The sequence below is a fragment of the Talpa europaea genome (assembly GCF_964194135.1).
Source record: "Talpa europaea genome assembly, chromosome: 3".
NCBI classification, from domain to species: domain Eukaryota; kingdom Metazoa; phylum Chordata; class Mammalia; order Eulipotyphla; family Talpidae; genus Talpa; species Talpa europaea.
The window spans coordinates 13,598,852-13,610,748 of record NC_140069.1 but is presented as its reverse complement, the minus strand read 5'-3'; the positions used below and the strand labels follow the sequence as shown (position 1 = coordinate 13,610,748).

Below are 11,897 nucleotides of genomic sequence, written 5' to 3'. Positions count from 1 at the left end.
AGGGGAGGGGAGCAGTGATTAAAGAGGAAACTTCATCCTGTTAAATGCTCAGTAACCTCTAACCACAGGGCTCCTTGGAATCCCTGGGCACATGCGGTGCTGTGCCTGCAAACTCTGCTAAACCCCGAAGCTGAGAATGAGCACCTGGGGTTTGGTGGGTCCTACATCTATGGTTACGAGTCCAAGATGGGCCCACTCCAGGCTCAGTGGCAGTCCGGGTGGCTCTGTTCAATTCAGAGCAATTCAGTTCAATTGGGTCCCATTTGATTCCATTTAGCTGGTCGATTTCCACAGTGTGGCTAGCCGGTGGCTCCCACACTCCCTAATAGCAGTGCCCTCTCTAAGAGCTGGAGCTGCACCTGCCCGGGGGCTGCAAAGAAGTACAGAGCTGAGACCTACTTCTGTTGATGCCCGCACCCTTCCCAATCTACCCTCCAGACCTCCACTGGCTGGCACCCTGGAGTACCCCCTTTCCTGTGTGTTGGTTGCTCCAGGAGATAGGCATGGGCAGCAGGGATTGTCCACAAATGGTATTTATTCTAACTCTGCTAAGCTGCTGGGGACCTCAGCTTTGCTTTGGCCTCTCATCCTCGCTCCAGCCTAACTCTGAGCAGGTCCTGATGGAGGCCCCCTCCCCTTCCCTCAGCCTTGGCGTAGTGTGTCCTCCCTGGTGCTCCCTCCCAGCATCCTGGCTCCTGGCCACCTTCCATAAACAGTGCCTCCTGTTTTGAAAGTCTTCTGTTCACCTGAGTGTGACCCATGGCACATCCCCCCTGCAGAGGACTGACAGATACCCTGAAGCCACCTTCCACCCCAGTTGTTAATTCATTTATGTTGATGTGCTCGTGATGGGCCCAGCATCAGGGGCGGATCCTGAGGGTGTCAAGCTCTGTCTGGGGGGGCAGATGCAGCCACAGCTCTGGTGAGGACACTGCTGTGAGGTTGCACAGAGGTTCAATCAGTGATGGCCAAAGAGCAGCTGTTGGAAACTAGTATCACCAATTAAAGGGGTAGTGCTCTCCTGGTCTCAAGTAATGGGTGTGAACTCAGGAGCCAAGGCTCAGGGGGACTGGGTTGAGCAGCTGCACCAGTGAGGGAAGGAGAAGGGACAGGGATCCTACCTGTAGCCCTGGGGCCTCCCTTAGGGTGTGTAGCTGAATTGAAATCTGAAGTTGGTGTTGCATAGTGCAGTGCAGGCGGGTGTAGTGCAGTACAGGCAGGCGTGCCATCACTGGGGGTGGGGTAGAGCCTGCTGGCAAGGGGAGCAAACAGAGGGTGTGCAGTTGGGAAGAGAGGGGCTGGCGTGGGGTGGGTGATCCTTCAGTGCTTGGACAGTGAGGGGGGATGTAGGGTAAATGAAGATTTCTCAGGCTTTTGTGCTGTTGGTCTCTGTGGCCATTGCCTGGGACCTTGAATGCAGGAGGCACTTGGGAGCATGAGATTGGGGCGCGCCTGCCTTGTGGTGGGCACCTGGAGTGTGATGTGGGCATGTGTGAGTGGGCACACCTGAGCCTGGAAGCTGAGGCTATAAGAGGACAAGTGACTGCAAGAGAGGCAGGACCAAGAGATGACGCCAGAGCCAACCCACAGAGAAAGAGTACAGGCGGGGGGTGCTGGGAGGCCCGCCAGCCTCCTGGTTGCCTCGCTACAGAGGAGACGACGGTAAATGGTAAGGAGAGGCCAGATGCCCACCACACACCCCCTGTCCATAGGTCTGGAGCTTATCCTGAAGACACTGGAAATCATGGGAAGGTTTTAAAGCAACTGGGGTGTGACTTTTAGGAGGAGTTTCTGCTTGCGGGGCAAAGGGTAGATAGAGACAAGGATGGGGGTCAGAGCCGGGGCCTCTCTTACCTATCCAGGCTGTTCACAAAAAAATCTTCAGTGGTTATTTTTGTTTTATTATTTTTAAAAGATTTATTTATTTATGCATACATGAACTGGGGTACAGGCCAGAGGTGTGGGGGTGAGAGGATTCACCAGAGTCAGAGTGGGGAGCAGAACAGGCAGATCTACTGAAATACACTGCTAAGGGGAGCAGTGGGCAAGACAGGAGAGGTCTGCTGCACCATGTGGGTAGCTCCCTGGCCGGCTGGGGGATTGAACTCAGTGCTGCAGTGGCTGCAGATAGCTTCATAGTGCTGCATCCTAACCCCTTGTGCTACCAGGGAGGCCCCTATTTTTGTTTTAGAAGAAATATTTTTGTGAAAAACCATTCTTCTTGCATGGTGTATTTTGGAGTTATTTTCCCTGTTTTCTTTTCTTTTCTTTTTTTTTTGAATCTTCTTTTTTAGGGTAACCAAACCCCATGCCCCACCCCTGCTGCCCCTTGCCTGGGTCTTGACCAGGTCCTGATCCTTCCTACGCTGTGCCCAGTCCTCTGAGCCACAAGCCTCCTTCCCCACTCGGCCTTCAGTCCATGGTATGTTTTCTGCTGCAGATGTTTTTAATTGGCCTGCAGTCAAATCTCCAATAACTCCCTTTAAGTTGCTTCATTTGTTATTTGCTTCTACAGGCTCTCCTCACCCTGAGGTCAGAAAATCTTGCCTATATTTTATTTTACTTGGTTTATTGTTTCATTTCAAAACATTAAACTCTTTAGCCTGCATTAATTTTGATTCATGTTCTGGGTTAAGCATGGATGCCCGCCCCCCCATACTTAAACAAATGATCAGTTATTGAAATTTTCCCACTCAAATCCATTAAGAGTTGGTTTTTTCTGTTCATCACTGGGAGTGCACACGATGTGGGGTGAAGGACACATGCCACACTCAACCCTGGGAATATCGTGGCTCTACCTCATATAATGTTTCCTAGATCTGGACCAGATCAATTTACCTCAAAGTCTCAGTCACCTCCTGGCATTAAATACATTAGTAGCATCTTAGTGGGTTATGAACACATTGGTAGGTGTTAAAACACTGAGTCTTCAACAAATAATTGGTTTGAGGATATGGAGAAAAAGGAACTCTCCTGCACTACTGGTAGGAGTGCAAACTGGTGCAACCACTGTGGAGAGCTGTGTGGAGATTCCTCAACCTGCTAAAGATGGAGCTTCCATATGATCCAGCAATTCCACTCCTAGGTATTTACCCAAAGGACACAGAAACATTCATCCCAAAGGGCACCTGCATCCCTATGTTTACAGCAGCACTGTTTACAATAGCTAAGCTTTGGAAACAGCCCAAAAGCCCAAAAATAGATGACTGGATCAAGAAGATGTGGTACATATACACCATGGAATATTACTCAGCATTCAAAAAAGATAAACACATGCAATTTGCAGCAACATGGATGGCGCTGGAAGGGATCATGCTCAGCGAAATAAGCCAGAAAGGAAAAGAAAAATACCGGATGGTCTCACTCATAGCAGGAATCTAGAAAACCTAAATAAGGACCAGGGAAAAGGCTAATTATAATGAAGTAAAAATCAAAATCAACAAGCAACTATAAACTGGAGACACACTATGGGGGAGGGAGGGAGTGGGATCAAAACAAGGGGGGTGGGAATTGTATGGGGACTATATCCAAGATGAAAATGCATACTTTGTGCAAAAATGAAAAATGATGTAAAAATATATAAAATAAGAAATTAAAACAAAAAATCATTGAGTCTTACCTCTAAAGAGTAATGTCGTGGAAGCACGCCGGACAAGAGACAACCACCCTCTTTCTGAGCCTCTCGCTTCCCTTGTTTTTCTGTGTTAGTTGGTATTTCTAGAAGCTGTGCCTGCTTATGACAGACTTGTTTGTGGTTTTTCTTAGCCTCATTTGAGAATGACTTAGTTTCTGTTTCTGTATGTACAGGTGCATATGTGTGTGAATGTGTAGATATATGCCACATATATGCCTGTGAGGGGGGAAGCAGGGGGAAAGCTGAGCTGCAAAGGCTGCAGAGTGTGAACATGAATATAAAGCACATTTAGGAGATTTCCTTGAGGCACACAAACAGACCATCTTTAGCGACCAGGTTCTTGTTCAGTCCTTTCTGGGCTGTATTAAACAGAAAAATTAAACCTATTGAGCAGCTGCTTGGTTTCGAGTGACAGAAACTGACTCTGGTTAACTTATGCGAAGAGGGAGCTTATTGGAAGGCTCGAGGAATTGCTCATAGGACAGAAGGGACAAGCAGAGCAGCTGTGTGTGCTGGGGCAGGGGAGGTGGAGGTGGGATCCCCATAGCAGGGACCACTCAGACATCTTCCCCAAACATGTCTCACCCCCAAGAAAAATATCTGTTTGGTTTGTAATCATTCTGCCCAAAGATCACAATTTCGGGGAGAAAATATGCATGGCCCCAGATTATGTCATGTGCTTGCCTGTTGGACAGAGGGATTTGTTGACAGTCGCCAGGCTGTGACTAGAGCGGGTAGAGAGTGCTCCCCAAAAAGAAATTGGGGTGACAGTCACATAAAGAGAAGGATATGGTGACTGGGGACCAACATCCAACCCCAGCACACAGCTTGTCAGGTCTGTTCTTGAAAAGCCTCAGGACACTCCACCAGAGAGAAGCAAAAGGAATCCAGGACGAAAGTCCAAAGACCTGAAGCGTCTGTGTCCACAGGCTCCAGTCCTGTGCCCTTGTCCTGCTGCAGCAACAGACGTCCCATCTGCATGGATAGAAGGATGCATGATGCTGGTACTGGGGCGTCCACGAGGTCTGAGCTTTGGTGTGATTTCATGCTGAGAGACCGTACCTAGGACCATGGCCACCAGCCAGTGCCAAGGCCAGATTCCCCACAGCCAGCTGATTGCCTCCTTAGTCAAGACTCAAGACTTTTCTGCCTCTGTATAATTAAATCTCCTTAGGTCTGCTTCTAAAAAGAAAAGAGAGGGAAGCGTGAATTCAAAAGTGTTGTATAACCATCCCAGCCTGGGTGGGTTCATCGTCAGTTTGCACAGACGAAAAGAGATATTTTGCAGCCTCTGGTATCTCTATTATGTCTTTAATGCTGAATCGGGGCACAGACCAGCAGGCAGGGGGCTGGCAACTGAGCCCCCCTAGCCTCAGCATGACGATGCTGATCCCAGAGCTGAGGAGCCCTCCTGGATTCCAGGCCCAGTGCCTGCATTTCCATATGTGCACACCCTCTGCTCTTCGGGCCCAGGTGTCCATAATCCTGGCTGTGTGTGCCCCACGCCCACATCTCTCAGTCCTGGGTGTCTGTGCGTGTCCCGTGCTCGCTCTCCCAAGTGCCTCCTGCAGCAACACGATGTCACATGTGGGCAAAGCAAGCCCGCAGGTACCAGCCGTAGAGGCTAGCAATGGTAAGGTGGAAAATAAGTCTGATTTCACTCCATTTTCCCTACAAGAAGCTTGCACGTTCTCTCTGCATGCTCCCGAGAGAGAGTGATCATCAGAAGCAGGTAGACGTGCCAAGAGTGGTGAAGGTGCAGCGTGTGGGCTAAGCACGCTGGCGTTATAGGCATGGCAGCTCCTCATTCATTCATCCTGGCCTCCAGGAGGGCAAAGGCCTGTGTTTTCACCACAGCAAGGGGCGAGGTCCTAATGATTAAGTGCTCTTTGCTGCTTGCATTTCACTTTTTCTAGTAATGAAGAATAAAAAATGGAGCTTTGCTGAAGCTAAAGCTAGAGGTCCTGGAAGCCTGAGAGAAGCTGAAGGACATAGCCGAGGGAAGGGTGAGAGGAGGCTGAGGCCCTTAAGCCCGGTGCCTCAGTTTGTCTTGCTTTCCTCTTCGGTGTCGTTTCTCCCTTTGAACTATGTTGGCAGCTGTAGCTGGATTTGGTGTTTGGCAAATCAGGATATTCAATGGAAAACACGTTCTTTTCGACATTCTCTCTGGATCAATGATCTTAATGTGTGTAGAGAAGACATAGGTGTGGAGAGAGAGGTATGGCATTTCCATGGACATGTCTCCATCCTTTGCATAAACATCACATCATTAAACTATCCTTTTTTCACTTTTTTTCTGGATGGCTGAATATGGCAAAAATATCTGGCAGTGTCGAAATATTAGGAGAACAAATATTGAGTCCTTATTCAGGGCCACCCTGGTGGCACAGTGGTGAGCGCTGGGTTGTGAAGTTGCCTGCAACTTCTGCAGCGCCGGTTCGATCCTCAGCCGCCGGGCGAGGGTCCCACATGCCGCACAGACCTCTCCTGCTGCGCTTGCTGCTCCCCTCAGCAGTGTATTTCGTCAGTCTGCCTGTTCTGCTCCCCGCTCTGGCTCTGGTAAATTCTCTCACCCTCCCGCGCCTCTAACTGTACCCAGTGCTTTATAAATAAATAAATCTTTAAAAAAAAAAGAGTCCTTATTCATCCCAGCCCCATTGATTGAGCACCTGCTCTGTGTCAGGCACTGAACTAGGAGCTGAAGATACAATAAACAAGTCAGTGTCCACCCTCAAGGCCTTTTCTTTCTCTTAGAAGGGGAAGCCATAGAAACTTAGTGACCTTAAGACTTGCCAGAGCAAGAGCCAGCTGAGTTCTTATGTCAGAAACAATTGGATGAACATGGCAGTTTGCGCAGTCAGAAGCAGTCAAGTAGGAGGTGACAATTGTGTTCATACATAAAATGGATGATTTATGAGTGTTTTCTATTGGGGATAAGAAAGCAAGAGAAATATGATTTGTAAGTATTTATTGGATTCACTTATTTTAACATTTCCCATATGCTCAGAAGATAACATCCATGGAATAGATTTTCTCAGTTACACCCTGAAGGGCCTCCTCTCCTATTTGCATCTCTTCCTGTGATGTCTGCTAATATGTGTTATACATTTGTCCTAAACAAAAACAACCAACAAAAAACACACACATGACAATTCAAGTGGCTTGGAGACCGTATTTTCTTGGGACTATATTTGCTATAAGGAAGTCAATGAAAGGTGTAGAATCAGACATGACCTTCAATTTCTAGTGCACTTCGGAGCCCCTTAAGAGTTCTTGTGTACTTGTTGATTTTTTTTTTAAATTTTTTTTTTTGCTCAAGAGGATCATCATTCAGAGGTTACAAAGAAAATAACATGATGCTCAGTTTCTTTTTCTTTATTTTCTTACATTGTTGTTCATTTTTGTATATTTGATTTCTCCCTTCAAGTGTAGTCCCTGTAATTCCCCCACCACCTGGCACCCATGATCCATCACCACAGCCCCAGTGTCTTCCCACCCCTGCTTTGACCCCTCTCTCTCCCCAGCCCCTGCTGTGTGCCTCAGATCTATGGTTTCCCTGCAAGCCTTGTCTTTTTCCTGTCCCTTTGTTGGTTTTCCCTATACTCTGCCTGTAAGTGGGACCGTCTGATATTTTCCTTTTTCCTTCTGACTTATTTCACTGAGCATAATCCTTTCCAGCTCCATCCCTGTTGCTACAAATGGTTTGAGTTTATCTTTTATGATCACTGAGTAGTATTCCATTGTGCATCTGCACCCTGACTTCTTGATTCATTCACCTGTTTGAGGGCATTTGGGTCATTTTCGTATCTTGGCTTTTGTCAATAGTGCTGCTATAAACAGAATGCAGGTTTCCTTTCGAAATAATGTCTTCTTGTGTCCTGTTAGTAGGTACCGAGGAGTGGAATCACTGGGTCATCTGGTAGGTCATTTCAATATGAAGAAACAAAGTGTTAGAGAAGCTAAATGACTTTCTTAGATCAGCTCAAGAGTAAGTAGCAGAAGGACAATGTGAACGAAGCTTTTCCTGTACAAGCCTTTGAACTCCAACCTGCTGCTCCACTTGAATCACAGCCAGGAAACAGCACCAGAAATATTTTCATGTTTGTCATCTGGTTTTCTAATGAAAATTTGACATTTTCTTTAAAATTTCCCCTAGACAAAGTGACGCTTAAGATATTTAAACAGATACAGCAAGGGCATTTTAAAAAGGTATTTTTATGGTTCCTGCCTGTCTATCAATTTAAAAACGGATGCTTCCTGATGCTTTCATGGAAAACTTGTAGAAGGGTTTTCTGGGTGTGTTTTTTCTGAGCTTGTTCAGCTCTACTGAACCCAGACTTTTGGCGAGAATTAGAATTAGAATTAGATGACATGTCTGGACTTCAACAGCCCAGCACTTTGAGTGGAGCAAGCCCACCGCGGGGAGGGCAGCGCGGGGTGTCCTTCTCGGCGGGCCCTGACAGCTGTGCTGGTGCTGTGCTCACAGCAACCCTCCCCCACCCTCCTCCACCCTGGCATTTGTTCGTGGGAGTCTCTGCCTGTTCATGGCAGGAAAGGCATGAGCACAGTGGCCCCAGGCATGGCACTGAGCTCTCCAGGAAGACTGCATGTAGATCCCATGCACCCCCCGAGTGCCCCCTGCTCTTTCTGGAATCTGGCACAGGCAAACTCCCAGATGCAGAGAGTAGATAGGGGCTGAGCAAGTTCTGGGAAGGGGGCAGGGTGTGGGGGAGTGAGGCGCCAAAGGGGTGTAAGTTTCAGTTACGCAAGAAATTCAGTCCTGGAGACTTGATCTACCTACAATTTCCTTAGAGGGTAAATGTCTGGTCTTCTAAACACACACACAGACACAGTAATCCTAAGCAGGGGTGGGGAGTGAGGGTGCGTCTATGACCTTGATGATGGTGATGGTTTCACAAGCATATACTTATCTCCAAACTCAAGTTGTAGATACTAAATAGGAGCAGCTCTTTGCCTATGGTCATGCCACAATAAAATGGCTTAACAATATTATTTTTAAAAGAAATACCTAAGTTCTTGGCCATACTTTTTCTTCTGCAAGGGAAGACGCGACAGTTCCTGCCCCTGGCCTCATCTCGCCCTGGATGTTTTTCCTGCCTCTGCTGTCCTTCTCTGAGCCCTTTGCCAATTTAAAACTGGAGTTATTTTTCCTTCTGGACTTCTAGAAATGATCGCCTCATTCTCCCACTTAGCCTTAGAAGGCTCAGTGTGTCCAATTCAAGAGAAAGTCCAAAGTTGAAGAATACAGGGTTCTGAGATGACCCAGTCATGGACATCAAGTGACCTTCCTCTGCTCACCACTGCCACGGACAGTGTCCCCACGTGCTAGTCTGTGTGACCTTCTCTTTCTGAGTCAAGGTCAACATTCTCACAGCACAGATTGTGTGTGTGCTCTTTCCCAGCCAGGACATCATCTGATCTCACTTTGGACCTAGAAAAGTGTCTTGATTCATTCTGGGTCCCCTTTAAGACCTTCCTACTGTGGGCTGACTGCCCTTTAGAATTACCTGGCAGGAGCCAGGACATGCGCGTCCATGCAAGGACATTCAGCATGACTCTGGAGCGACAAGGCAGTTACTTTTGTATCTATGTCAACCATTGGTTTAGGGGCTCCAGGTGGGCACAACCAGAGCTCCTGCCCAGTGCCTGGTCTTGAGGGACTTCCCTGGGTCAAAGGCCCCAGGTCAAATCACCACATGGACAGTCTGAAAAGTTTTGAACAAATGGTCCTACATTTTTATTTTGCATGGAGTGTTGCGAGTATTGGAGAGGGTGCCACCCTGAAGTGGACCAGGGCTCCTTCAGATGCATCTTGACCTCAACCAGCACCCCATCTTGCCTCCTCTACAAAAGCTTGTTGAAAACAGAATAGAAATGAGTGGCCAAGTGACTGGCTCCATGGAAATATGTGAGAGCAGGAAACAGGCTCAGAACCCATCTCAGAAGTGAGGGATACAAGGTTTCCCAAGATCTAGATGCCCAGCTTTTAAATTCCAAGGCTTTCCATAAACCACACTTACTACTTATTGGGCAGTGACATATTTCTTCCAGAAGCAAATAACAGACTTCAGGGTACAGCTACCTCTGGGACTGCCCTGAGGCATGGGAATGGAATCTCTAGTAAAGACGGGAAGCTGGGCCTGCCCTCTGGAAATGCACATGATGTGAGATTCTTGGCATTCTTTTTGGGGTTGCCACACATTTGGCCAGACTAGCCCCCACACTGGGTTTCTTAAGGAATCATATTTGGTTATTTCTAGACCAAGTTGCTCTAGGGAGAGGAGACAGGATTATTCTTGCCTTTGAGTGAGAGCAGGAGCGGGAAGCTACAAGCAGAACAAGACTTATTTCCAAACAGCATCTTGACCCTTATATCCCTGTCAGTCAGGCCTAAATGACTATGCCCACGATAGAACGACTTCTCTTTTCCTTTCAGAGAATTGGAAATTTAGCACTCTTGCCTTCAGGGAAGGAATATTATTCTTTTTTGTTTGTTAGTTTGTTTAAATAAGGTCTCTTTCTTTTTTATTTATTTATTTATTTATTTATTTATTTATTTATTTATTTATTTATTTATTTATACAAGCACTGGGTACAGTCAGAAGTGCGGGAGGGTGAGAGAATTCACCAGAGCCAGAGCAGGGAACAGAACAGGCAGAGTGACGAAATACACTGCTGAGGGGAGCAGCGGGCAGCAGGAGAGGTCTGCACGCTATGTGGGACCCTCACCTGGCGGCCAGGTATCGAACCGGCACTGCAGAGGCTGTGGGCAGCTTCGCAGCGTGTCACTGAACCGCTGTGATACCGGGGAGGCCCCAGAAATATTATTCTTAATAAACAGTTGCTAATAATTTTTTTTTTAAATCGTGCCGTATCATCTTTATTTAAGCATCAAGACTCTTCCATCCACCTAGTAAACATTTCACCCACTGCTCTGTTTGGCTGCCAATCTCTTGTCTGTTTCTTCAGCAGTGGTGAGGCGGATACCTTTTCCTCGGGGAAGAGAAATCCATGGTTTGTTGCCTTTGCCAATAACAAAAATGTTGGAAAGGCGAGTGGCAAAACTGTTGCCATTAGCATCTTTTACATGAACTACATCAAAAGAACCAGGATGTCTCTCTCTGTTGGTTATCACACCAATTCTTCCCAAGTTAGCACCTCCGGTTACCATGCACAGGTTACCAGTGTCAAACTTGATGAAATCTGTCATCTTGCCAGTTTCCAAATCAATCTGAATGGTGTCATTCACTTTGATGAGGGGATCAGGATAGCGGATGGTATGAGCATCATGGGTGACAAGATGAGGAATTCCTTTGGTGCCCACAAATATTTTTCTCACTTTACACAACTTGTACTTTGCCTCCTTGGGTGTAATGCGATGAACAGCAAAACGACCCTTAGTATCATAGATCAGTCGGAAATTCTCTCCAGTTTTGTCAATGCTGATGACATCCATAAAACCAGCAGGGTAGGTTATATCAGTGCGGACCTTGCCATCTATCTTAATGAACCTCTGCATGCAGATCTTCTTCACCTCATCTCCTGTGAGAGCATACTTAAGCCTGTTCCTTAGGAAAATGATTAGAGGAAGACATTCTCTCAGCTTGTGGGGACCGGTGGATGGACGAGGAGCAAACACCCCGGTCAGTTTATCCAGCATCCAATGCTTTGGAGCCGCCACTCGCTTCAGATGCTTCTTGGGACCACGAGCCATGGCTGCGGTAGGCATGGAAAGAGGCTAATAATTTTTTAAAAGGACTATAAGGAGGATATTTTTCAAGCAAAAAAGAAAAAAAAATGTAGGCCTTTATGAGTGGAGAAAAGGAAAAAATGTAGGTCTTTATGAATGGAGAAATTTCTTTCGAGGGCTGGAGAAAGGAAGAGTCATTCAGGACAGCACTTAAAACTTGTGTTGTATTAGTGGGGAAGCAGCCATGGGCAGCAGGTCAACAATAAAACTTTATTTACAAAAAACTGATAGCAGGCTGGATTTAGTCCTTGGGCTGGATTTTATTGACTCCCTCTTTGAAAAAATGACAATACCCTAGAAGCAACTTTATGGAAATGTTTCCTTTAATAGTGTTCATAATAATCAAGCATCTTACTCGACCATCAACAATAAAATGGTCACATACATTGTTTTATATTCAAGCAGTGGAGTACTACATAGTAGTGAAAAAGAAATGCTCTCTAATCACATACATCAGTGTGAACTAACCCTGGCACAGTGTACAGTGGATGG

At 46.7% G+C, this 11,897-nt stretch overlaps 1 protein-coding gene across 1 annotated transcript; it reads right to left on the bottom strand.

Moving 5' to 3' along the window:
- Positions 1–10,543: 10,543 nt before the first annotated feature.
- LOC311168614 (small ribosomal subunit protein eS4-like) lies at positions 10,544–11,369 on the bottom strand (the record flags this gene model as incomplete). Its single annotated transcript, XM_084230222.1, has 1 exon — positions 10,544–11,369. The coding sequence occupies one exon, from the start codon at positions 11,367–11,369 to the stop codon at positions 10,578–10,580; it is 792 nt and encodes a 263-aa protein (XP_084086348.1). The 3' UTR covers positions 10,544–10,577.
- Positions 11,370–11,897: the final 528 nt, after the last annotated feature.